Source organism: Australozyma saopauloensis, chromosome 4, assembly GCF_035610405.1.
Source record: "Australozyma saopauloensis chromosome 4, complete sequence".
In the NCBI taxonomy this organism is placed as follows: domain Eukaryota; kingdom Fungi; phylum Ascomycota; class Pichiomycetes; order Serinales; family Metschnikowiaceae; genus Australozyma; species Australozyma saopauloensis.
In genome coordinates, this window is record NC_086134.1 from 443516 (window position 1) to 470303 (window position 26788).

The following is a 26788-nucleotide window of genomic DNA, read 5'->3' on the forward strand; positions in this document are numbered from 1 at the left end:
AAAAAGGTGATTTGATTTAATTTCAAAAATTTCCTATGGAGGAGGTGGTAATCTTTGTGTTGTGTTTGGGGAAGAAGTTGTGAGTAGATCGAGTTGGATGGAGAGAATTTGCAGCTTTGCAACAGAGTTCAGGGCATTTGTTGTATAATTTCTTTCAAAGTTGCACGAAATTTCAGATTCATCTTGATCTTGAGGACATAAATAATCTAAGAAGAGGAGAATGGTAGAGGAACTACGGAGCACATCCAGACAAGGAAAGGATTCGTTAGCCAGTCCAAACGTCGAAGAAAAGAATAATATCCGGGTTATCAAAAAATTATCTAAAGAAGCTGGAGAAGTAGCTCAGTTAGCCAATGAGAGTATATGGAAGAGACCTTACGGACTAGGCACTTACAGTCACAACCGATTATAAGCCATCGTAACCCTTCTTGGTCACGATCTGATAACGATAATACTCAATTCAGTGGATAAATCAAACACTATTCTCAGCTGTTTTTCAAATACGTCTTGAGTTAAATTTCTGAAATATCAATCATGCGAATGCAATTTCAATTACAGAGTCCACTAACAACATTCATGCAAATCTCGAAAAGGGGAATAAAAATTCGAAACTCAAGACAACGACTTCGAAAGAACAGGAATTAGAGAATTTGATGGGATTTCCAATACTTAAGTAGAATTTTCTCGGTTAATAATTCTCTCCTATTCGTTTGGTGTCTGCCTTTCATTTGACACATACTCGACAACTCACATCTTGCTCATAAAATCTCTTAAAAAAACCCCGCTCTGAAAAAAGTTTATTCATGATCAAAGGTTTACCTCGACAAATTTTCGGAAAAAAACAGATTGTTTATCTATCCTCGTATTGTTGGGAGTCTAGGCTCTGTAGTCATAACAAGCGAACCATTGCCTGCAGTATAGTTCCTTTAAGATATCTTCATTGTGGACCTCCAATTTCTCGATTAAACCTGAAATTGACACAATTCTCTCGAAACTTCAATCGTCTGACATCTGCCAGTACAAGCAATGCCAGAGTTCAAAGCACTCGCTGCTGAAATTGCCGAATCAGAGGCTTCGTCGTTTGTTTTGTTGTGCATACAGAATCACGTGATCACCAAAAATAGATAAACCTTTCGACTTTCCACAGACCCTCCTTGTTTTCACTGTGTCAACTTCTTTTTCTCCATACACATCATCATGAAGTTAGGTTCTTTGGGTGTTATTGCTGCCACCGTTTCTGCTGTGTCCGCTATTGGTGACGTATGTATTTTCCCTTCTGTGGCATCGTCTTTTCGGAATTTGTGTTTCGTTCGATGTCGAAACAAAAAATTGAGTAGATGCCTCTTCATTGGTCAAGCATTCATGTAAATGGATCACCGCTTATTTCCTAAGCATTCGGAAAGTACAACTACCTATTCTTTGGAAGTTTTTATGAATGCACTCTTTCATTTTTCACATACTAACTTGCTAGCTCGGTTTCAACTTGGGTGTTAAGGACAACCAAGGTAACTGTAAGGTTGCTTCCGAGTACGCCAGCGACTTCAAGGCATTGTCTGGCCACACCAACATTGTCAAGACTTACGCTGTTTCCGACTGTAACACCTTGCAGAACTTGGGTCCTGCTGCCGAGGCTGCCGGCTTTAAGGTTATGTTTGGCATTTGGCCAACTGACTCCGCTCACTTCCAAGATGAGCAAAACGCTTTGAAGCAATACTTGCCAAACATCTCCAAGGACACCGTCAAGGTTTTCCTTGTGGGTTCCGAGGCTTTGTACAGAAAGGACATGACTGCCAGCGACTTGGCCGATGCTATCAACACCATCAAGACTCTCTTGAAGTCTATCAAGGACAAGAACGGTAACTCCTACGGTGACGTTCCTGTTGGAACTGTCGACTCTTGGAACGTCTTGGTCGACGGTGCTTCTACCGCTGCCATCAAGGCCGCTGACTTCGTTTACGCCAACGCTTTCTCTTACTGGCAAGGTCAACAAATGAACAACGCTTCTTACTCTTTCTTCGATGACATCATGCAAGCTTTGCAGACCATCCAAACCGTCAAGGGTACCACCGACCTCGACTTCTGGGTTGGTGAGACCGGCTGGCCAACAAACGGTTCCAACTTCGAGGACGCTTACCCAGGCCTTAACAACGCCAAGCAATACTGGAAGGAGGCTATCTGTGCCATGAGAAACTGGGGTGTCAATGTTTGTGTCTTCGAGGCTTTCGATGAGGCCTGGAAGCCAGACACCTCCGGTATCAACGACGTTGAGAAGTATTGGGGTGTCTTTGATGCCAACAGCCAAGCCAAGTTTTCCTTGGACTGTTAGTTTAAAAACCTTTTTCTTTCTGCCTCTGTTTGCTTAGTAGTTTCCTTCGGAAATCGTTCGCTCTCGTAGATCAATGATATACATTTAAAATACAAATTTAGAATTTTCAACAAAGAACTGTAGTCGTGAATAGCAGATGAGAAATTGGAAGTAGTCAACTATGATGGTTTACAAAGTATTCAACAAATAAGTATCTATTAAATTAATCGTAACAAGAAGTTCATTTTTGAGTCAAGCGATTGTTTGCCGCGCTGGAATCTCTAGGTCTATTGACTTTTCTAAAGACCATTGCATACAAGTGCAAGAACGCAGAGGATCAAGCTGTTGTAGACAGCAGAAGCAGCGTTGGCTGTAGTGATAGATGGAGAAGAGGAAGAAGAAGAGGTAGTAGTCGAGGACGAGATGATGGTGGTTGGACCAGCAGAAGTCACAGGAGTACTAGTGATCTTAGAGGTAGTGTTGGTGAAGGACGAGGCAGTTGGCAACAAAGTAGCACTAGTGATAGTAACAGCGGAACTGGAGCTGGAGACAGAAGTGGTGTTGTAGCTAGAGGAGGTAGAGCTAGCAGAAGAAGAGGAAGAAGAGGAAGCAGAGCTAGAAGAGGAAGCAGAGCTAGAAGAGACAGCAGAGCTAGAAGAGGCAGCGGAGCTAGAAGAAGAAGCAGAGCTAGAAGAAGAAGAAGCAGAGCTAGAAGAAGAAGCAGAAGAAGAGGCAGAAGAAGAAGCAGAGGAGGATCCAGAGGAAGAAGAAGCGTTTCCTGGGTTAGAGCCAGCCTTAAGACTGCCCCAAGACAGAATAGCCTCTTGCTCACGACCATCGACCTCACCGCCAATAGACTTGATGGATTGCCAAGTACCGGTCTTGTCAGTAAATTCATATTGAGAACCAGTGGAGTAGTCAGCAACCTTAACGCTCTTGATGTTCATGGTGAATGGAGCCTTAGAGTAGTCAGTCAAACCACCAGCCCACTCAATGGTACCAGGTTGGTTGGATGGATCGCCACCAGCCCAGACACCAGCCATGATGTACATAGGACTTTGAGGGAAACCTTGGCCGTTGTTTGGCAACAAAGTTCTGACAACATTGCCGTCAATGGTCCAGGTCACTTGATCCTTGGTGTACTCAATTCCGTAGGAGTGGTAGTTTTCCATAGCAGAGCTGGAGACAGCGTGCTTTCCACCTCTGTCCCAAGTGGTGGTTTGACCCTTGGAGAACCAGTTGGATTGAACCTCCATGACATCACCACCGGTCCATTCCAAGTCGATCTCATCCAAGTCATCGGATTGGAGGTAGAAGGAGGAGACAATTCCCTGACCTGCAGCAGCCTTGAACTCGACCTCGACCTTACCAAACATGATCTGGAAGTCAGACTTGATGGAGGGGTTGTCGAATCTCTTGTTGATGGTGAAGGCCAAGCCGTTGTCCGAGTAGTCCAAGCCGTTCTTGTTGACCTCCAAGAAGTACTTGGATGGCGACAGGAAGTTCTCAGCGAAAGAAGTTCCGAGGGCTGGAACGGGGCTACATGTTTGCGTGGTAGGATTGCAAGGAGTATCAGCCGCAGAAGCGAGAGAGGCTGCGAACAAGAGAGCAGAGTATGAGAGTCTCATGATAAGCGTATGTGAATAGAGAAAATAGAACTGACGTGAGAATAAATGAAAACGACGTAGTTGGAGAAGAAAAAAGACGAATCACGAATTGCAGGAGACCGTCACCCTCTTATATTCTGAAACTACTTGGAGTACCGTGCCTTTGCCGCGATCTATTTATACCTGATGCACATCGCGAGATGTGTGGGTTAGCTGCAACAGACACTACGCAGGTGCCACAGAAAACAAGAAAGCGGTGTGCAACCAACAGCGACTAGCGATGCACAGATTAGACTATAGAAGAATTGGCTGTTCATGCAAAGCGACGCCGGGAGAGACTTGGCGAAGACCCGACTACAGGTGTAAAAAAAAAAAAGATCTCTCTAGTTCTCAACCTCATCTCAGCTAGACCTCTACAGATCTTATCTGCTACAGGTACTGGCAGTACGCGTTTGGGGAATTCGTGTCTGGGCGGCTCCAGTCTAGGGTGCGCTGCCATGCCTTGAATTCAATTAAACCACATCGGGCCGAAATGCGACATGCCCCCTGATTTTCTTGTGAGTTGCAGATACGACAATTTCCTACATCGTGTGGTGCAGATGCATCCTCACCACTCATGCATGGTCGAGGAGATGTGCTGGCTCGCTGGACCAATTTGGGTTGGAGTTGCCCGCGAGAAAAGGAGATGTGGGGACGGTCTAGCAAGTCAAGAAAAGGGCAGGGGAGAGAAGGTGGAGAAATTGCGTCTTCTTTTTTTGGATGGTTTTTCTGCTCAGATCACTGCCCTGGCTATGTCTGGTCATTTTTCCAGGAGCGGCTTTTCATGGCTATAGCCGCTGGCTGCAGGCCCTGTCATAATAGAGCGCGTTTTGCGTCTACCTTAAATTGACTTGTAAACAATAACACGCGATGCAGCATGCGGGAGGAATCAACGTAGAAACACAGCTTTGAGATCGCTTCTGTAATTAGTGCCCAATCAGGAAACGTAAGTAGCTCCCATTGAAGCTTGCGTGGGTTCAGTGTCAGTAGCCCTGTCTCCAAGCATTTTCTGAGAGATGGACTGTGCCTCGGGCATGAGCGTCTCTGTTTATGTTTGCAAAATAGTGAGATCTAATTTTAGTGCTTCTAAGAAATGCACTTTACATCATCTTGGGCTCGCACGGCACATTCCAATTTTATATATCATTCCTATACCATTCAGTGCCTCTTGTAAATCGCGCGTCCTTAGAAAACCTGATCAGCCCGTGTTACTTTTGTAGAGCCTACAGATTAAGATTTGATCTATGATCGCTACCATGAATCAAAGTTACTTTCGTTACTAATTCTTTCATTTTAAACAGTATACATGTCAAATCTTTAGTCTATCCTAAAATGCGTGTTGCTAGAACAAATCAATTGAGTAGATCTCGGCACCCCCCTCAACATTCTCGTCGTGCAAACCGTTTATTTCAACGATGAGAAAGCGGGTAGCGGTATCTGACGGAAGCACAAACTCCGTGGTATTGTGCCTGTTGACAGGCTTAATCTGTAGATACTCTGTTTCATTGTAAGGTGCGTTGATCTCAACGGATTTTTCCAAAATCTTATTGAACATATCTCCTTGTTTCCAAGACTTGTTCCCTGAATTCGAGCCAAATGAAACTTCCGCCAAAAGATCAAGACTGTTGTTAAACTTCGAATATGTCACATCTGTTTTGGCCTTCTCGCTGTGAATCTTCAATGTCTTCGGGGGCAAGGATCCCCAATTGATGAGTCCTGCCTTCACTTTCTTCTTCTGCTTCAAATCAATCAAAATCTTAGACGTTGAACTTTGACCGGCCTTCCATCTTGTGCTGTTGCTGCCATCATGCATCAGGAGTGTGACATCGCCAGCTTTTCCGGCATTGATATTGGTGAACGCAGCGCATCCACACTCCGTCAAGCTATGAACTCTTGCCTTCTTTCGTGAGAGTAGTTCGAATTTTTTTGTTTCATGCGGTTTCAAGTTAGTTTTTACAAACTCATTAGGTCCGGTGAACACCTTTAAATCTATGATCCCCAGCGAATCATTAGAATCATCAATTGACCCTGTGTTCGTTATCGTCAATGCTTTAGATGAAAGATTCAAAGCTAGAGTTTGATTCATGTAGACAATCTCTGGTATAAAAACACCTTTGGGTATACTTGACAACTCATGTGCTTTGAATTGCAAAAACCGGCGGAGTTTTCCGTTTACGCTTTCATGGCCATACCTCATGCCGAGAAGTCCTCGAAGAATAGCCTGTAGAAAACCTCCGTTGGCTGTCAAAAATGGGAAGGCTGGATTTGTGCCCCCATTAGACTCGAAATTGTCGTTGCTTTGTTCCAGAAATTGAGCAAATGGTCCGCGAAGGTACGGTTGCACCGACTTCATCAAAAATGACTCCGACGAACACCCACTATCAAGAGTTTCGGAAGCAACAATTGAAAAGATTGGAAAAGTCATTGCTGGTCCTGTGCTCACCTGTTCCATAGCATAGTAGTCGAGATTGGCTTGTGCTTGAGCTTCTGAGTCGTAATCATAGTTAAGTGGATATGTCATCATGACGACATCTGCTTGCTTTACAGCTACAGACGCAGGCATTCCAGAGTACTCAAGGATTACACGATCATCATCTGGTGAGGTCGGGATATGCATATTGCCCGGGATGTGCCGATAGATAGGTGGGACCTCCATGTCCAAATGCTCAGCGATTATCGCAGCCCACTCGATTGTATTCGAAATGGCAACATTTGTGTATGCTCCATTGTCAATATGATTTGCAAATTCATCTGGGTCTGTCAAATTATGACTGGTATATTTCCCAAGCGTGTCATTGAACACGACGTAAGTTGAATAGAATTGTGCAGCATCATTGACTAAAGGAAAGATTTCGTCCCTCAAATATTTCTCATCAACTGCCCCGGATAAATACAAGTTGAACGCTGAATGAGCAATTGCAGTATTGACATGATACTCATAATCGAAGCATGGACCTGTTGCTGTACAATTCCCATAACGTCCACTTGTCCAGGGATAAATAGCTCCATGCGACAATGAAAAAGGGTTGGAAGGACTTTGAATATTTGCTATAGCTTGTTGATGGGTGTGCAATCTGTAGTTGAGTAGAGATTTGGAGATTTGAGGATCAAAGGGAAGAATTCCCAGCAGCATCCAAAGGTCAGTATCCCAAAACACCTGTCCTCCGTATGAATCAGAAGATAAGCCGGAAACACCTAACGCAGAAGTAAGACCTTCTGCATCGTGGCGTGTGTTCGAATGTAGGTGGTATAGGGATGATCTGGCGGCAAGGGTCAAGAGTGCATCATCGGGAAAGTGTACTTTCAATGAGCGCCCGAGATTAAAATCCCATCTTTTCTTGTTGCTTGTGACAAGGTTTTCATGCGTATGCTTTGTGGCAGCTTGTGTTGCTGCACCCAACACTGAGTTTGCCAGGGTGTATTTCAATGGGTCAAGGTCTGAAGTCACAATTCCGACGGTTTTGCGCACTAAAATGGATTCCTTTGGCCCAATATCGACTCTCAAATTGTTTTTAATTTTCATAAAAGATGCAGAGTCAGATTCAGTGTCAGATGTGTGGTTGGCCAGGGTGGAAAGCCTTGATGAAATAGCTCCATACACATTCTTAACATTCACGGGCGAAAACATTATGAATATTCCGTCTTTTACAGATCCGAGGGAATGAAGCTTACAGTCATGGGAGGTTTCGAAGTCCAATACATCAGTTATGGTCATGTATGTTGCCTCTTCGCTTGGATTGAAAATCTCCAATGTCACAGTTCCCACGTTGATGTGCTCTTTGTTTGCACTCACATTGTATCTGAGATGAAGACTGTCCATCCATACATACAGTGTAGAAACAATGCCATCCTCAAAAGAAAGTGTTTGTGAATAGTTTGAAACTTTGCCCCATGCCTCAGAAGGCAAGGCAGGGTCCAACTCATGATCATCAGCGGATTTGATACTCAAAGTTGTCCACTGAGGAATGGATGAAATTGTACTGTCGAGACCATATTGAGAAAGCCACGGAAAATTGCTGCCTTTGGTTTCTTGTTGCAAATTGTAGAAGCCTGCAACAAAAGCCCCAGAGTACCTGCGATTGAATAGCGGCCACCCATTATTAAGGTCTTCTGGACTTGATTGAGTAGTATTTGACAGCAGATCATAGGCGAAACCATGACCTAGATTGGGGATCCGAGCTCCTATGTAACCATTTGCAACGTATGGCTGGCTCTGGAATTGATGATGCTTGACAAAATTTAGAGTGCCAACGATGTTCGATTCAGCATCGAAGAAGGCTTTCTCTGAATATTGTAATTGTGCGAATATATGCCGATTATCGTGGGTATTAAGAAGCTTATTGTAGTGTTCCGTTGATGTGAATCCTGCTGCTACAGTTGAAAGAAAGAGAACGGGTAATAAAATCATATCATTCGTAGTTTTACGAAGCTGTTGGTTTAGTGTAGATCTGTACAAATGTCTAGTGTCAACCTTGGTTTTGTCATTTTATTCATTTTCTCTGCTGAGGTTGTTCTGGCAGACACTCAGCAAGTATTGACTCGGAGGGAATTTGAAACCTATCAATCATGGAAGGGCGAGATGGAAAAGCAACCGTGGAAAATGAAAATCAAGAGTTTTGGAAATTAAAAGAATGAGTACGTCACCTATATGTGACGGCGGCATATTGTGCTGAATGAGGCTAGAAGAACAAACTAAGGAGTTCATAATTGGTAGTTTAGACAGAAATTTGGGCAGTAGGCATGACGGAGAATATCTCAAATAGAATTAGAATATATCGAGGAGGACCGGACTCGAATTACTCCATTCTAGTAGAATGTCTAGTTCTCTTATCAGAATACTACATGGACCCTGCAAGAGAGTCTAGGAAACCAAAATAGAACCAGAATTGCAACCAAATACATTAGTTACTTAAATATGCACTTCCTTGATCATATCATCAACTCCATAATACACATTTTTTTTTTTATCTTTTCCCCTTACTGGCTCCCCATCTAATCCGCTCGATAGTGCCCTTACCAGTTACGGGACTACACACAAAGTGGCCTTAGATAAGATTATTCTAGTACTCTTATATAGTTCCCCACATAATCCCACACAAACATGTTCATATTCATATTTTCTGCCTTGGCACAGGTTGCTCCCACAAAAGCCGCCCCCGTGCCAGAAGTGTCTGCATCACAGATAGATGCCCCCGTTTTAATCATATCACTTATTTGTCTATGCCTTCTAATCATAGCACTCCTATGTGTGGCAATCGTTAAAGGGGTCAGATACTGGCGGGCAAAGCTGAAACGTGACCTCAGTCTAGAAGAAGATAACCAGGCGTATTTGGAGCTCGATCTGGACGAGCAGGAGCTATTTTTCCAGGCCAAGGAATTCTTGTCTAACTTCCCGTATGTCACAGATGACCTACCTCTTTCGCAAAACTTGAGCATACAGGAGAAGGGAATAAGGGCTTGGGAAATGGTCAAGGATCCTATGCTTCTGAATAGTGACTTGATCATTGTCAATAAGTACGAGCTCACCTTCTTCAAGAAGTTCGAATGCTCAGCCCAAACCAACCTTCCTATACCCACCACCAATGAAGTATACTACTTCGAGAGTAAGATATATTCCCTCCCACACCCGGAGGAGACTATGGTGTCTATTGGACTTGGAGTCAGTCCATATCCTTGGTTCCGGTTGCCAGGAAGACATGCACATTCTGTATCATACGATAGCGATGGCTATCGCCGCCACAACCAGCCTTTCAAGTTTGAATCGCCGGCGCCATTTCCTAAATTGATAGAGGGAGATGTCGTTGGTATAGGATACAAGGTTCGGACCGGCACTGTGTTTTTCACCAGAAATGGAAAGAAGCTCAGCGAACTGAAGATTGGCGGGCACTTGCGTCATTTCAAGATACCCAGAAACGGGAGACTCTACCCAATCATAGGAGCAAACAACCTTTGTTCTATTCATGTGAACGTTGGCCAGATGGGCTTCGTGTACATCGAAGGAAACGTCAAACGATGGGGATTTGCCCCACTTGAAGGCAATGGCCCTGCTCCTCCTGCCTACAAAAAGTTCAATGGAGACATATTACTTGAAAGGTCCGAAATTGATGATGAAAATGATTTGTCTGAGCGTGAGAACGACTTTCCCCCTGATTTTTGGGATCTTCATCAGAACGATGAAGGTGCAGAGAGCGCTAAATTCAGTTTCCAGGGCTACAGCGATGTTTCTGTTGATGAACGCATCACTTTGCATAGCATTATCCCAGAGTTACCTCCACATTATGACTCAAGCAGTATGATAAACGAGGAATCCGAAGACCAGGCTAATGATAGCTACATTCCATATGAAGAGTTCAGAAGTGCTCTAGAAGACACCGAGTCTGTCAATGATGATAATGAAGAAAATGAAAACGAGAACAGCCTACTCAATGAACAGGGAGATATTCTTCCCGCTGACCTTACCGATGACATAACTGAGGAATTCACAGAGGATCCGATTGAGGACGATTCTGAAAACTCACACACCTAATTGTATACAAATTTAATTTCTTGACGTATCGGTTTGTAAGGATTTATCTTGATCATCTACATTGTCGATAAGAAATCGTTAAAATACATGCAAAGCTAGGAAATAAAGAGCAGTCAAGTCTGCGAAATGGGTCGATTCTTATTCGTTACGACCATTTCCTCAAATTCTATGATTCTTCATCGTGCGCACCATTTCATATATATTCTCTTATCTGGTCTAAACTGCAGATTATCCTGTGTGAAACGCGCTAATCTGAATCAGGAAGTTCAAAAACGGTGAGATTCCGCACAAGACTGGCTACTTATATCCTCAATGCGCTGCGCGATGTTCGAGGAAATATGTTTCTCTTGTATATTCCAATTTTATTGTTATCAGCGGTATGGATTTCTTTCCAATTGAAGCTACTTTGGAGGAAAGAGCCCAGAACTAAATACAAGTCAATTGGATCAACGTTTGAATGGGCAAAATGTGACCCGCTCCGATTGTATCCTTTTGTAGGGAAGAAGAATTTCAATCCTTCGATGGGTGTGAGAAATCTCTCATCCGAGCCAGAATGCCTTTTTCTTATCGAGAATACGTACCTAGACTGTGTGAATCTCCGTAAAAAGAACATGGTTGATTTTGAAGAGAAACTCGTGCATTGCAACGAGAATTCTCGCTCAGTAGATGCTGTCCGTGAATTCTACGACATGACTGTCGACTTCATGTGTCAGAGGTACCCGCAGTACTTTAAAGCCAATCTGGCTGGTGGTTATATTGATAATACTATTACGGGATCGAGGCTTCCATTATATTCGGCAAATGAAAATCCGAGATCTCTATTGAAATTCCTCGCGTTCAATATCGAGGAAGATTTCCTTATCATGCTTAAAGATGATCCAGGTGACGAAGACGAAGAGTATGTGTTGAGAGCTTCGCTCACTGGACTGCCTGCCGGTTTCGATCCCTCTCATAATTTTGACAAGCCCATTTCACATATTCATGGTCCCGTTCCTCAATACAGTGGCCGTTTAAGAGCTCCAATGCACCGCTTTTTTAACAAAATTCAATCAAAAGACATCTGGCAACGGGCGAATTGGTCACTACAAACCAACAATGAATTTTTCAAACTAGAAAACCATCATGCTCGCGAGGGCGATACGATCATTGAACTACGGTCGGACCAGATTGACTTCGAAAAGGGATGTTATCTTAGGTGCGAACGACAAATACTTACGAGGCTTCCGAAATCGCATGCGGTGATTATGCTTGTGAGGACATACCTTTCTCCAATCAGTAAAGTTAAAGCCGATGGCGTAGCTCATGACTTGGCAACTGCGATTGAGTCCTTGCCAGACGACCTTGCCTTCTATAAACGAGCAGGGGTTTGGGGCAAAGCCGTTGTATCGTATTTGAGAAATTAGTGACAGGCGCTTACTAGGACGAGAATTCGTTATTGTATCGTATGTGTACCTGCTATAGTTTAATGCAATTTTACGTAATTTCCAGGGAAGACACCAATTTCGCCAGTTGCAGCGTTTTTACCAGACCACCAGTCCAGATCGATGAATTCGATATCAACAATCAAGTCTCCCTCCTTGAAGCTGATTTCATTGTCTTCCTCCTTCTCGTAGTCATACTCTGCAATTGCACTTTGGCTTTTTTCCTTCGAAGGCTCAACAGCCTTCGATTGAGCCGGAGCCGGAGCCGAAACTTGCTCACTTTCTTGTTCATCATCAAGAGTCACATATGCGGCAGGGAAGACTCCAACCTCACCTGTTCTAGCGTTCTTGCCAGACCACCATTCTTCATCAACGAAATCGATCTCGACGATGAGGTCGCCCTCGACAAATTCCACCTCATTATCCTCATCCTTCTCATAATCATACTGAGCAACGGCACTGGCTCCAGAACTCTTGCTAGCCTTGGGTTCCTCTCTGGATGGAAGAGCTGGAGGAGGAGCGGCAACGGCAACATCCTCCTCTTCCTCTTCCTCTTCCTCTTCTTCTTCTTCCTCTTCCTCTTCTTCATCTACTTCTTCCTCTTCTTCCTCTGCTGGTTGTGGGACTGGAATTGGATCTCTCTTGGGAAGAATTGGCTCGATGTTTCTAGGTGGCAACGAACGCTTTGGAAGAATAGGTTCCTGAGCCTTGGGCTCAGGTTGAGGGGCCAGAACATCTTCCTTCTCCTCATCTTTCTCGATCTCCTTAGAATCAATGGACAAACCGCCAACCTCGGAAGCGACTTCATCCAGTGAAGGCTCAACCTTGTACTTGCCTCTCTTTTGTGCCCAAATCTGAGCGGGAGTGAGGCCATTTTCATTGCCATGAACTTGGAAGACACCCTCAGGTTTCTCCTTCTTGGGCTGAGAAGAGCCGAAGGCGGGTTTGGAGCCAAATGAGGGCTGCAGCACTCCAGCAGAAGGAGCATATCTAGAAGCAACGTTGTTGCTGACCTTAGGCTTTGGCAAAGATGATAGGCGGCCATCGTCAGAGGCATTGAAGGACTTGACGCGGTCATTCAAATTTTTAGGAGTCTCCTTAGTAGGCTCTTTGTCTTTTGAATTGTTGAAAACGTTAGGCTTTGGAGTAGAAGAAATGGTGTCAGATTTCTGGCTGCGCAATTCCTCGATGTTTACCTTTGTAGGCTTGTAGGCCGAAGGAACGTTTTCCAACGGATTCTTGGTAAGATCACGCTCTTCCACTTCCTTCTCATCACCCCAGCCATCGTTGTCATTTGAACTGGCGGCAGCCTTGGGTGCGGCCTTGAAAGCAGGCTTTGAAGCGATTGGTGGTTTGGAGCCAAATGATGGCTTCGCACCAAAAGCAGGTTGAACAACAGCAGAGGTATCGGCTGGAGCGCCAAACACCTTGGGCTTAGGAGCTTGTTTTGGGCCGGTAGAAGAAGGAGAAGAAGTAGAAGCGCTCGAGGTGGTGGTTGGGCGAGCAGCAGGAGCAGGCTTTGAGGCAGCGACAGGCTTGCTGGCAGCTACGCTAGCAGCCCCTGAGCTGTGGTAAGTGTATCTAGCACCAGCAGCTGCTCCAACCCTGGCAAGAAACTCCTCGGGATCCAAGTCGTCTGTGTCTCTGGCAGTAATTTGCACGTGGTATCCCGAGAACACACGGGCTACGTCTGCAAAGTTGGCCGCAAACAGCAAACGCAGCTTGGCGGGGGCATTGTCTGGACACCAACCCAACAATATGTTCTTGCAAACGTCGGAGCCGGGAACGGTCACACGGGCAAACCCGAATTGGACCTGGCCGTCGCTGAACTCCTCAACAAACTCGTCTAACGAGCCTGAACCGGTGCCGGAGACATCAGCAGCACCGCTTTTGGTGACTTCAAAGACGGCGTAGGTGGCCAGGCCGTCGCCCTTCACGACGGAGTCATAGGCGGCCTGGAGCTTCTTTGAGTTTGTGGATAAGTCGATTTTTTCCATTGTGGCTGGGCCTATGGTGATAAGTGTGGATGTTTCTTGGGGGAGGTCTGAGGAGCCGGAAATACGGGGGTGGGCGATTGTGCACTCCTTGGCCTTTGGATTATAATTAGCACTGAGAGATACATAGGTAGTCATGGGGAAAATATTTTAGGGGAAGATTTTGTATAGTTTGGGTTCGTGAATTACGAGGATTGTTTTGGTTTCTCTTTTGGTAGACGTTAGCTTCAAGTATGTGTACTGCGTCGGTGTCAGTGTCTTAGCGTATTCACTGTCGAAGCGACCTAATTTTGTTCTCAGATATTTTTTTTGGTAAACGTCCAACAAGAAAATAAAAAAAACAAACAGAACAACAAGTAACAACATAATATACCCATGCTTTCTGAAGCCAAATGTTGTTCCTTCTTCTGGAGCTATAGTACGTGGAAGTCTCTTCTCCCTACCAGTACCAAGTGCTGACTAACAACACTGAATTATTTCTAGACTGGCCACATAGCGTTCTTACACAGATGTCCAACAAGACTGCACTCCTCACTTTACCAAAGCATACGTCAAACACCACATCATCACGTATCCTGCTACACCTGAGGGAACCTGATCCACAAATATCTCTCGCAAAGGAGCGGCGAAAAAAAGCTCCGGTTTCCCCTCACAGCACAAGACATAAAATGACAAGTTTGACACGGTCATGCCCACAAGATACAAGGCGACTCCGGCCAAAGATTCCAATCCTAGAGCACCGGCAGCGACACCCAACGCTAGACACATTATGTCCTGGAGTCTCTGGAGCTGCTGCTTGTTGAAGTCCACGTTTGGTTTATATAGCGATTTTTCATCCATTTTGTGCTCGCGTTGTGTTTGTGATAGCACCTGGCCGTTTCTCTAAATAGGAAGGTGTATTCAGATGAATTCCGGGGTACTCAGTTGAGCATGAGGGATGAAGAAATACAAACCTGGGTTCAACTTTCAAAAATACTATATTTCGTTTTTCTTATTTAAATCTCATTAATCTCATTTTTTTGGGTGTGTGGCAAACCGATGGGGACGATTTGCAGTGCTCCAACTCACTGTTATCTGGTATACTCATTACTCTGCACTATACAAAGATCCACGCCACTAGAACGCCACTGCTATAGTTTACACACACCTTAAATACAGCGCAATTGGCATTTTTGTACTATTCATGGAACACCAGTAATACCACATTTCCCACTTATATATATTATCGAGAGCCAGCGATCGCATTAATCATCTTTCTTAAAATGAACAACCAGACTCCACTAGATCCCCCCTACATCGAGGGCTTGAAGCGGTTTTTGCTTCATATGCCGATGAACAGCAACTATGAACTAGACGAAGCGTCGAAGAAACTCCTACGAAAAAACCTCTGCCTGGCCATTTCTTGTGGCGGCCAACACTACCAGAGCCTCTTTCCAAAGCTCTTTGCTGGAGACTTGCCGCTAAACGAAGCGTTGAGGAAACTTGACGAAGAAATTAATTGGCTGTTTGCAGAATACGACACCTGCGTTCCGACTCCGGACAACTTTGTAGCATCCGCCCAGAAGCCATTTAGCCACCAACGTGATCTGCCCTGCGCAAGGGTGTTTCGCAGAGGCGAGCCCATTTTCAAGTGCTCGACATGTGCTCTAGATGAGACATGTGCTTTGTGTGCCTTCTGTTATCACCCCGACCAACACCAGGGTCATGTAATTAACGTCACAGTGTGTCAGAGAGAAAATGGTGGTGTCTGTGATTGCGGAGACCCTGAGGCATGGGTACATCAGTTCAATTGTAGAGATGGAAAGACACAAGATTCAGATTTCGAGGCAGTACGTGAAGTGCCCGAGGACTTCCACCAAGCTTTCGCGCGCACAATTGATATTCTTTTAGATTACATCATCGACGTAATGTGTCAAAGTGATTTGCAGTTTGATTTCCCCTGGGATATGTCCTCGAGCCCAAAGAAGTACGCTGCAAGTAATCCTCTAGATCCGAAAAAGTACGGATATCCCCACGAGAATTTCGAGCCTTGTGAATTCGACCAACCCAGCGACAAGTTTAGTCTCATAGCATACAACAATCAAGTTCATCATTTCCGTGATGCAATACAGCGAATTCATCTTGCAAGCAAGAAGCTTCCAGAGTTTGCAGTCATGGTAGCGGACCAAATCCATCGTCATGGAAGAGCAAGAGTCATCCAATCCAGAAACCTGGCTCTTCTTTTCGAGCGCCAGAAAAGTCTTAGCTCAACAGGTCTCATTTCTTGCATCAGGAATGCTAGAGATGAGTTCAGGGAGAATATGTGCCATGAAATACTCCTATGGATCGGAGGACTTGTCGAAAGAGATGTATTCAAAAGCAGTGACAACTTGAAGAACGCACTTTGCCAATCTTTCTGCTCTCGTTGGGACAAAGGAATCCCTCACGCTAATTTCAATGGGACCCAAGGACCGAAACGCGGTAAACTCGACGCAAATTTCAACCTTCCGCGCGTCGAGCCAATCAATCCAAGTAATCAATCCGATCAAAAATGGTATTTCAATCCCGCCGAAAAATGGGATGTACCATCTGATTTGAGCGAACAATGCCAATACGATCAAAATATACTGGACTACACTTCTCAGTTTTTTCAGGGTTCACGCTTCCAATACATGATATATCTTGATATCAGATTTTGGAAATCAATTCGAGTCGTTCTTCATACAATCTACTCGACCTCACTCATTACAAATCTTAATTACAAAGCTGTTTTCTGCTGCCAGTATGTGGACATTTATCCTGGAATAGCTGACATGTTCTTGGCTTTAGATGGAGAACCCGAAGTGAATATAATGAGCACCTTATCAACTCAACTTTTCACGTGTCTTTCCAATTCTACTCGAATTATAGATAGGGGGGAGGCCTCTCGAATTTTTGCCTCAATTTTTAATTTCCTTCGAACAGGCAATGTACCATATATGGAAACCCCTGTTAAGGACCAGTACAAAATTTCTTTGACAAGTTTGAAAAACCGGAGATGGGGTCAAATTCTATTTGATATTGGTTACATTTTAGGAAGAGGAAGGGACAAAAATCTCATTTTAAAGGACACTTCAATACCAATGGTCTGTGATATTCTAACCCTATTTCAAGGCAAACCGGTGATGATTCGTGAAAAAGAAAATCATATTGAGTACGAAAGCTCGGACTACACAGCGTTTTTTCAAGCCGTACTGGTGATCTATCAATTTGCCGAGTATGTAGCACACGCCATCACTAATTTAACTCCAGAATTGAGGCGTGAGACTGCTCTTTATTCTATCTCCTACGTTGTACATCAATTGATCTCGATTGAAAACAAAGATCTCATTCAGACGGCTCCAATTGATCATAATTCAACAGATTATGGCTGTGACTTTTCGAGCACAGAAGACTCTCTTGACAGAGCCAGCGCTGGAAAAGAGCTTAAGCAAAGTTTTCTCCACCCCTTGCATTCTTTGTTGGGATGGCTCATTGAATTCGCACGACTCGATTCAAAGGACGACTTGTTGCGCGTGATCAATGATGCCATTGACGGCTTCAGAAGCAAGCACTCTACCTTCCAGTTTGAAAACTTAAAAATGTCTTTAATTTACCAATACCCAATTCGTACCATTGTGCTTTCTTCCCAGATTAAGTCAGGCTACTGGGTGAGAAATGGTTTCAGCGTCAGAACTCAGTTGCAGCTCTACAAAAGCACGAACTTGAGGGACCAAGGATATTTGAGAGATTTGTTCCTCATTCAGACTTTCTTGTCAATTGTCCCACCAGAAATAATTGTACCTGACATTCTCAAACTATGGTCATTTTACGAATGGGCAACAAATGACCTGATTAGTCCCATGATCTATGATGCTGACATTTTTCCATACATGCTTGAGGAATGCTTGAGCTCTTTTATACATATACTCACAGAGGATCTATTTCTCAGAGGGGCCTCAAGTGATGAGACAACACAGAAGAAGATCCGCAATGAGATTATTCACAATTTGTGTTTTGGTCCTATGTCATTTTCAAAACTTTGCACTCAAATTCCTGAGCATATTTCGGCCGACAAACGGTTTGAAGTAACCCTAGAAAAGCTATCTACCTACAAAAAACCAAAGACCGCGAAGGATACGGGAACTTATACTCTCAAGGAAAGTTGTCTTGAAGAAATCAACCCTTTCTACTTCAACTACAATATCAACAAAAAAGATGATGCTATAAAGTTTGTCAAGGAAAGACTTCAATTGACAAGCAATAAACGCTATCATGACATTGTTATTGAGCCAAAGGTAATGTCAAAAGAGAACCTCGGAATGTATGGGGGTATTGGAAATTTTACTACATCGCCCTTGTTTGCTGTCTTCCTTATCAAGATCCTCCGATTTGTGAAGAGTGTTGGTGCAAATAAAATGGAAGGTTTGATTGAAACCATCTTGCACCTCATTCATATATGTTGCAAAGAAAAAACCATTACACATCATATTTATGGATGTTTCTTTGACCAATTTTGCCAAAAGTTCACCCAGTTCAATACTTCATTAGCTCAGGAGCTCTACCAGTTGCTAGATAATGATACCTTCAAAAGTCAACATTCCAAGTTAAGGGCTATTTATACTTCGTTTGATCTCAAACAAACCTCAACTTTGAATACATTGGCGGGCTCTATTGATAATTTCGATGTCTCCAAAATTATGGTATGTGCGAGTGACATGACATGCGAGAATGAAGATGACAGAAAAAAGCGCTTGGCGAAAGGAAGGCAACAAAAATTGTTGGCTAAATTCAAGAAGCAACAATCCCTGTTCCTGAAAATAAATTCAGAGCAGTATGATGGTAGCGATACCGAAATGGCTGATGCTGAACTGGAGGGATGGCAGTTTCCCGAGACACATTGCATTGTTTGTCAAGATACTGCGCAAGAGGCTGGCCCATTTGGCTTACTTACGCATATTTCGAAATCTTCTGAATTCCGGAAAGTGCCCTTCAACAATCAGTACTGGTTCCTCAAAGCGTTTTCCGATAATAGCAGTCTCAATGTTCATCCTGAATTCGGGCATATCCCCGAAAATGTCACCACGGGATGGAAAGACTTCATAACTCGTATTGAAGATGAGGCGATATTCGGACCAGGTTTCACGGATCACGAATGCATAGAAAGAAATGTCACTTCTGTTACTTGTGGCCACGGAATGCATTTTCTGTGCTATCTTCAATATTTATCAACTTGCAGACCTCGACTGAGTCAGCTCACACGAAATCCACCTGATGTTGTGGAGAATAGAGAGTTTCTATGTCCCTTGTGTAAATCCTTGAACAATATGTTCATTCCATTGTTGTGGGCAAATAACAATAGGTCTATGAAAGAGTTTGTCGAGAGAGGAAATGAGGATGTTGAACTTTCTGAAATATCCATTCTGAGGAATATACATCAAGATGGTTGGTTCAAACGGTTCATGGAAAACAATACGGATTCAGTCCGGAAATTTCTGATCCTCGCACCCTCTTCTATCGAGATGTTTAGATCAAACTCTTTTATGAGCAGCTCAGACGTTCAAAATGATTTCCGACTCTTGATCACAAACATGTACAAATTGTTAGCCATGCTAAGCTTTCCAGTGGATTTTGAGATCGAAAACCCAGTCGTATTCGTCAACAGCTTAAAATTCGCGGAAATTTCTTTGAGAGGTTTAGACACAAATGACATAAGTGTTATCAACCAGCTTTCAAACAATACATTGATCAATTTAAGAGTCTTCAATGAATTCCGACTTACATTAATGGAAATGGAGGTCAACAATTGGACTACACAACCTACCAACAGTGCTGAATTTCATCTCAAGCAGCTATCGCATTTGCAAATGTTGTCAGCTGATCATCTTAATGAGACGATCCTTTGCGGGGACTTCCTTGAGGTGTTGGTGAATTGCATCCCAATTCGTGTCGCTGGAATAAGTTTCAACTCAATTTTGAGAATTTGCTTCTCTGGCCTTATCATTCAGACGGCGAACATCCTTTTCTCCCAAATAGTCGCCAACAACTTTTTCGAGAACGAGAATTTTAATATCCTAGATGTTCCTGTGTCAGAGGTTATCTCAGATCGTGAAGCACACGCAGCCAGCTCACTATTCATGAATTTGCAGCAGGCCAAATCCAGTTCCGTTCGTAACAATTCCATCGCGAATGATGAGCGGTTTGGTTATGTGTTTTATTCGATGCTTCTCAAATCCGTCACCCCCTTCCTAAGACAGGCGTTGATATATGTTTATGTTTGTTGTGCTGATGTTGAGGGAGTTGATTTCTCAAACACAGATATGATCTTCGAGGCAGATCAGATTTGCCAGATCTTGAACATTCCAACATTGAATTCAATGCTTACGGTTATGACAGCCAACAATTCTTCCCAAACTGAAGAAAATCATATGATGCAGAGTTTCTTGACATTTCTCAAAAATTCGGAAGAGCCAGAGGATCCTCTCATTAAAACCTCTCTCGATTATCCAGGTCATGTGAGACTAATCAATCTTCCAACCCGTTTGGACCGGTTCTTTACAGAATATTACTACCTGGAAAAGTATCAAAACCCACATCTAACTATCGAGAACCCCGCATTATGCATGTATTGTGCTTCTGTTGTTGATGTGCAAAAAGGTGCAATTGACTCAACATATGGGCAATGTAGTGCGCATTTTGCAAGTGAATGCAATAATAGTGTTGGAATATTTCTTTTGCCGAAGGAGAGAAGTCTTGTGTTGTTGCATAGAAATGGTGGCTCATTTTTCGATGCACCTTACCTTGATCAGCATGGTGAATTATCAGGAGAAAACAAGAAAGGTAAGACTGCGCATCTACTGAAAGAACGATACGAAGATTTCACAAGAAACATGTGGCTCATGCATAATATACCGAACTACATAGCTAGAAGATTGGATAGCACTATTGACGCTGGAGGTTGGGAAACTCTCTAGGAATCAAAATTGACTGAAATACGACACTATATTGAAGTAAATAAAAATGCTATCCCCGGAATCCTTGACTCCAAATTAAAGATTCATCATCAAATCCATCGTCTTCATCCTCGGACTCCGACATATTGAGGCCGAGAGGGTTTGACGGGTCATGATAATTCGATCTAGAAATGTAGCCAAACAACTCATTATTAAGCCAAATTTTGTTCAAGTACTTATACCTCATCTTGCTAAGCAATGCTACTCCGGGCACAGTGTCCAGTTTCACTTCTCCGTGTTCCGTCAAGTAGGGCCCAGGCAACTGCTTATCGAAGGATCTCTTTGACCCATTAAACGACAAATAGAAGTAATTCTGTCGCAGTGCATAATATATGCTCATCAAAGCACAATTCTTTTGATGCATAGGACTTTGCTCCGCTGAAAGATATTCACCACAATGTAAGCAAAGAAAGGTGAGACAGTAAGCATACTGATCGATGCCACGTGTCTCAGCATATGTCAATGGCAAGTCAATGAGCTTTTGAACGTTTGGATACTCGATATCCTCGCTTGATTTGACATTCTCCTCAGATAAACTGACAATAATATTACCTTCTAATTCAGTCCTTTGTGCCTTTTCCATGTCAATTGCACAGCATTCTATGATCTGATCCAACGATGGAATCTTCAAAGCACTACAGAGGCATGAAATGTAATCAGATATCAGCCAATCCTCCTCATAATCTTGAATAGAGTCAAAGTCATCAAGGGCACAGTAGTCATTAATCTCAGTTTGCTTACAGGTCAAAATATGCTTGAAAAGAACACAGTGCCTCAAATAAGGAAGAACGCACTTCTGCAAACCATAGTAAAAGCTTTTGGACTCCTCTTGGAAGGCAAAACCATCTCCCGTAAATTCTGGAAATAGCTGAGCCTCGAATTCAGAGAACTTATCGATCAGCTCCTCACTTATATTCGGGAAGTTAGACAATCCGAGAGAATCGTAGTCATTTAAAAATGTTTTAAGGACATCCGAAATCACTTTGGCAAATCCAACTCTAAAAAGCGTCTGTAGCGACTCATTCGTCTGGAAGAACAATGACACAATGTCACAGAACACAGTGCTCGAAGCTGGTCCGAAACTGTAGTGTTTCATCAAACTTTCCTCGAGTTTCATTTTTGAGTATTTTTTCACGCTAGCATCAAAGAGCAATACCCGACTTTGAATCAAAGATCTCGCAAGAGTTATAGCTGACGATGGGAATGACTCGACGAATGAACTCATACCGTCAACTCCGTCAACTCGAGAAGCCATTTCATGGGAGCGAATTAGGTTTGCCACTAAGTCAGAGATGCTCCGCAAATCATCAAATAGAGAGTATACATCTGGATTGCGAATCCGGAAGGGGTCAAAGGTAGGTTCAGACACGGGATCTTTGAGCTTTCCATGTTCGAAATAATCAGGGTGAAGTACGGTTGCGAGCATCGCATCGTTCTTCGCGAGACTTAATTCAGAGACAAATTCACTATATTTGCTCTTGTTTGTATCACCGCAAATCCACTGCAGAGGCAAAAAACTCTCTGTCAGGTAATAGAATGTCGGCAAGATCCGAGAAAACTGTTGGTCACACAAGGGACATACAAATTTTTGGGACTGATTGTCATTTGTACAGCAGTCCTCGTGGATTGTATGAGAGCAGGTAAAAGGCAATACGACTGTCTTCTTGTTCTTTTGAGGGAAATGCAAGAATTCTAAGAGTGTTTCCTCTTTAGCTCCACTTTCCATACTGGCATTTTCGGTGTCTTCGGTGTTTTCAGTGCCTCCAGTGTCTATAGATCTTAGATCTTGCCCACACTCATGCAGATGAGGCGATCCAGTAGATTTATCGGTCGTCGCTGGGTCTTGACTCTTCTTATTCACATCACTCCAATAATCTTCGAATGCAAAAGCAAAGAAAGGTGAGTTCGGGTGGGGAAGTGACCACGAAATGGAGGAATTTGTCAACGCAAAAGGTACACCGAATTTTTTTCCAACAGATTCGGGCTCGCCACATGCTACACAGCTTGCCTTGAACTTCGCTTCTTCAGATTGATTCGGCTCGGTTTCGATTTCGTTCTGTTTCATGAAGGTTTGCCTCTGCTTCGCAAATTTGGAAAGAATTTTTGCCTTACGAGCCTCTGCCGCATCTTTGGATCTTTTTCTTTTCTTTTCTGAGGAACTTCTTTTCTTCTCAGTGAAATTTTTGATGTGCATTTCGCCAAAACATAATGTTAAGGACTGTATGACATTGTCATCCTTTTCAATGAAAATTTCCAATATGAGCTCTGCTTTGGAGCCTATGCTTGGAGAAACCAGAGCATCGACTATCGAGAGTAACAAATTGCAAATTGGATACTCAAGGAAATATTGATTGAAGTATTCCTTTCCAAAAACCTTCTCATCATCTAATAGAATGGCATGTAGAAGATGTAACAAAGGCGAGAGTATGCTCTCATCTTTTTCATTTAACCCAACTTGTAAAAGTCGATAAGTAAATTTTGCGAACTCTCGGACTCTCAAGAAATTTCCCAAATTTCGGTTCACGAACTCAGACTTGGAGGGATTTATGCGAGGTTGCAAGCAAATTTGCGAGACTTTCTTTTTCTTATTTTTTGCAATTGTCTCGACTAAAAGCATGAAAGTTGACTGAGAAGAGCCTGAGTCCAAAAACAAGCTGATTGGGTCCACAGTCTCATAGAGTTGGGGCTTGAGTCGGTAAACACCAGAATCTGTCAAGCCTTGAGGGGCAGAGTAATCAGCATGTTGATTGAGCACACTTGTGAACTCGTCCACAGTCATACCATGTGACTCACCATGTTTCCAAAGAGCAGAAAATGGTTGTGGACCCTCAGCAAGAAGGTAGATCAATGACTTTGTTCTCTGGTATGATTGCTGGGCTTTCATATCATGATAATCGAAGAAAAATCTTTCGACCATAATGTTATAGATGAATATGATAAATTGTTCACAAGCGAAAGCAAATTTTTCTTTGTAAACAGTATCATTATGTGAAACCTCGTCAGAAATCCACGAATCCAACTCCCAACGTTTGATGATTCGACTGAGAAAATCTTCCGGTTTCATAGTTAAAGCCGCTATCTGCATGAGATGAAAATCATTGTAGTAGGCTACAGTAGCCATGATCTTCCCGGTATACGTGGATGCTAAACACGATAACATAATACCATTTCTGACCCATATGCCTATCTTGACCTGAGCAGCCAAAACAATACTTTGCAAAGAATAGTCAAAAACTCCCGAGAACTCACTTTGCTTTTCACGAAGAAGACTAAGCGTTTCTTCAATTTGAGCATGCCTCAAGACAATTCCTAAAAAATAGCACATTGGATCCATGAAGGAAGCAGGCTTCTCTGTCACTGCTTTTGTGGAACACCAGTAAATATTGTCTTTTCTTTGGGTGAGATCTAGAATGATTGGAACTGCACGTTTAATATCCTCTATTCTCAAATCCAGCGATTTGCTTGTGTCCTTAATCATGTTCAACAATGGAATGCATGCTTTAAGCAAAGTTTGAAATTCATTAACTCGCTCAAGCTCTACATGCTCTTCAGTCTCCCTTTTCTCACACCCCATCTCCTGACCAAGACTGATGAACATCAAGAAGCAAACGAGATTTTCTGGACGTAGAACAACATTCAACAAGTTCTCTGCATCATTTTTGGAAAAAATTCGGTAAATAGTTTCTTTTCCTATTTTTAATGTGTTGTATGTCTGCTCGTCTGGTCTTGAAGCAGCTTCATCCATCGGAAAGTTGTAGAAACCGCTTTCATTCTTGTATGTGATATAGTTGGAAAGAAGGTGAAGAACAGAGCAGAATATGTTCGGCAACTGTGACCCATTGACTACTTGGTTATTTGTTGGGGGACACATGAAGACCTGAATGGATATGGATTGCATGCATGAATCTTCAACTTCCCTATCAGCGAGTACCAGAAGAAACAACAAACCCGGGAAAATATCAAGAAATTGCACAGAAAACTCATCTTTGAAATTATTATCATGCATGAGAGACTGAATAATCAACTTGTCAAGTTTGCTTCTGATACACCTCGGAAATCTAAGCTCGTGTGTGAGAAGAAGTTGTATTCTTGTCAAGGAGGCACGTTTTATTTCCATCTTGAAATAATTATCATGACTTTTTGCATTGAAAAGACCAGACTCCGCGCCCTCCTTGATGGTGTATCCCATGAGGGCGCCTTGATAAAGTAAATGGTCTGGTATACCGTCGTGGAAGGACGAACTCGAGATCGTATCGTGTAATTGAAAAACAGCATTCTCAGGCTGTACTTCCGGAATATGAAGTAAGTGGTGTGCAAGTATGTTTTTTGTTAAAATCTTGAATCCAAAATTCCAGTCATTGCAACTAACATCCTGGAGCCAGGTAAGCAATGATGACACGACATTCTCACGGAGGTAATCTTTAACAGAATGGATTGTCGTAATGCAATCTTCTTTATCTAATTCAGTTTTGATTTTGATTAGCTCTTGCATTTTACCAGACGTGATTATGGCGCTTCCATTGGTGCCTACTTCGTTAGCAGCCGTTCTTGCCACATCAATCTTAATATTCGCAGCAGAAGCTACAGCAGACAGGTCCGCACCCAGATGGAATGACTCAGTATTCCAAAGTACAAGAAGCCAATCATCGGAATTTGGATCGAATTCATCACCTTTACCATACTTATCACTAGGCAAAGTCGAAAGGGAAAGTACAGACTTCGTAGCTTCAACACTAGGATTATTTTGTAGAAATCGGTCGATTGCAGGCAATTTCAGCACGGATGCATTTCCGACGTCAATGATGAAATCTAATGCCACTTCAAGAATGTGGGAGATATGTTCTCTGAACTCCGGACTAACTTTGGCCTCGACAGGGTCTTGCAGACACTTGCAATGTAGTTTCACAAGAAATGCTGAATCATCACCACAGTCACACATCCCGCCACCTTGTGAACTATATTTCATGACTCCATGGCCTTTGTGGTCACTGGGATTGAAGCAGTATTCACAGAGAACACACGACTCATCATAGAAGCATTCTTCACATCTATACAGATATTCATTTTCATGAAGAATTCGAGCACACGCCTGACCCTTGGCGTGCGAAAATTGTCGAAGTTCACCATGACTGTAAAATGGCCGTGGCTCAATTTGAGTAAGATCCCAATTGTAGTCACGCATGGCCTCTAATTCCTCATCGGAAACCTTTTCAAAAAGCTCCCTTGCATACTTTCCTTCTCCTGTCAAAGCAAAAAAGCATGCTTTAAACACATTTAATTTGATTTTCCTTACATTGTCTTGTCGGTAGCCAAGCTTCTTGGGAATCAGAGCCAAAAAAGCTCTGAATCTTTGCTTGAAAGACTCAATTTCGTCATTATGGCTGTCAGAAACGATTTGGCCGCTCATTTCTGATAAAAGAGAGGTTTTGGCGGAGGCTTTCTTTCCACCAGGTGAGAGATTTTGAGAAATCTAAAGCGGATACTCTATATAAAGCAGGCTGATAATAGCAGATACGACAACTGAGGCTATATAGTAAGAAATGCGTTTTCGATCAATGACTCAAAGCCGTCAAACCTGATCTTATTGCTGAAAAATGTGTAGCTTATATAATGCGAGATAATATCTGCAGGGGACAAGATCTTCTAATCAATAATTCAGGCACAAAATCCGAGAGAACAAATTGAAAAATCAAACTGAGCTTTTTAATACTTTTCTTTGTAATTGGCTCAGAAGCTTTTATTGGGTGATCTGAAAGTTTTAGAGGTATCGAGGAGAAAAAACTGAAGCCTTCAGAAGTGGATTCTTTCACCCGCTTGACCGAGCTGAACTATAAATGGCAAATTCGGTATTAATTTCAATTTGATTATGAATGTTATATGTTTGTA

The 26788-nt window shown here is 42.9% G+C and overlaps 9 protein-coding genes across 9 annotated transcripts; 4 read left to right on the forward strand and 5 right to left on the reverse strand.

Moving 5' to 3' along the window:
• Positions 1-1648: 1648 nt before the first annotated feature.
• Positions 1649-2326, forward strand: PUMCH_003231 (uncharacterized protein; the record flags this gene model as incomplete). Its single annotated transcript, XM_063022207.1, has 1 exon — positions 1649-2326. One exon carries the CDS (start codon positions 1649-1651, stop codon positions 2324-2326), a length of 678 nt encoding a protein of 225 aa, XP_062878277.1.
• A 278-nt stretch (positions 2327-2604) lies between these two features.
• PUMCH_003232 (uncharacterized protein) lies at positions 2605-3933 on the reverse strand (the record flags this gene model as incomplete). Its single annotated transcript, XM_063022208.1, has 1 exon — positions 2605-3933. One exon carries the CDS (start codon positions 3931-3933, stop codon positions 2605-2607), a length of 1329 nt encoding a protein of 442 aa, XP_062878278.1.
• A 1360-nt stretch (positions 3934-5293) lies between these two features.
• Positions 5294-8359, reverse strand: PUMCH_003233 (uncharacterized protein; the record flags this gene model as incomplete). The annotated part of the gene is made up of 1 exon (XM_063022209.1): positions 5294-8359. The coding sequence occupies one exon, from the start codon at positions 8357-8359 to the stop codon at positions 5294-5296; it is 3066 nt and encodes a 1021-aa protein (XP_062878279.1).
• Positions 8360-9052: 693 nt separating this feature from the next.
• PUMCH_003234 (uncharacterized protein) lies at positions 9053-10477 on the forward strand (the record flags this gene model as incomplete). Its single annotated transcript, XM_063022210.1, has 1 exon — positions 9053-10477. The coding sequence occupies one exon, from the start codon at positions 9053-9055 to the stop codon at positions 10475-10477; it is 1425 nt and encodes a 474-aa protein (XP_062878280.1).
• Positions 10478-10815: 338 nt separating this feature from the next.
• On the forward strand, positions 10816-11880 carry PUMCH_003235 (uncharacterized protein; the record flags this gene model as incomplete). The annotated part of the gene is made up of 1 exon (XM_063022211.1): positions 10816-11880. One exon carries the CDS (start codon positions 10816-10818, stop codon positions 11878-11880), a length of 1065 nt encoding a protein of 354 aa, XP_062878281.1.
• Positions 11881-11939: 59 nt separating this feature from the next.
• Positions 11940-14030, reverse strand: PUMCH_003236 (uncharacterized protein; the record flags this gene model as incomplete). The annotated part of the gene is made up of 1 exon (XM_063022212.1): positions 11940-14030. One exon carries the CDS (start codon positions 14028-14030, stop codon positions 11940-11942), a length of 2091 nt encoding a protein of 696 aa, XP_062878282.1.
• Positions 14031-14423: 393 nt separating this feature from the next.
• Positions 14424-14732, reverse strand: PUMCH_003237 (uncharacterized protein; the record flags this gene model as incomplete). The annotated part of the gene is made up of 1 exon (XM_063022213.1): positions 14424-14732. The coding sequence occupies one exon, from the start codon at positions 14730-14732 to the stop codon at positions 14424-14426; it is 309 nt and encodes a 102-aa protein (XP_062878283.1).
• A 422-nt stretch (positions 14733-15154) lies between these two features.
• PUMCH_003238 (uncharacterized protein) lies at positions 15155-20863 on the forward strand (the record flags this gene model as incomplete). Its single annotated transcript, XM_063022214.1, has 1 exon — positions 15155-20863. One exon carries the CDS (start codon positions 15155-15157, stop codon positions 20861-20863), a length of 5709 nt encoding a protein of 1902 aa, XP_062878284.1.
• A 49-nt stretch (positions 20864-20912) lies between these two features.
• On the reverse strand, positions 20913-26309 carry PUMCH_003239 (uncharacterized protein; the record flags this gene model as incomplete). The annotated part of the gene is made up of 1 exon (XM_063022215.1): positions 20913-26309. The coding sequence occupies one exon, from the start codon at positions 26307-26309 to the stop codon at positions 20913-20915; it is 5397 nt and encodes a 1798-aa protein (XP_062878285.1).
• Positions 26310-26788: the final 479 nt, after the last annotated feature.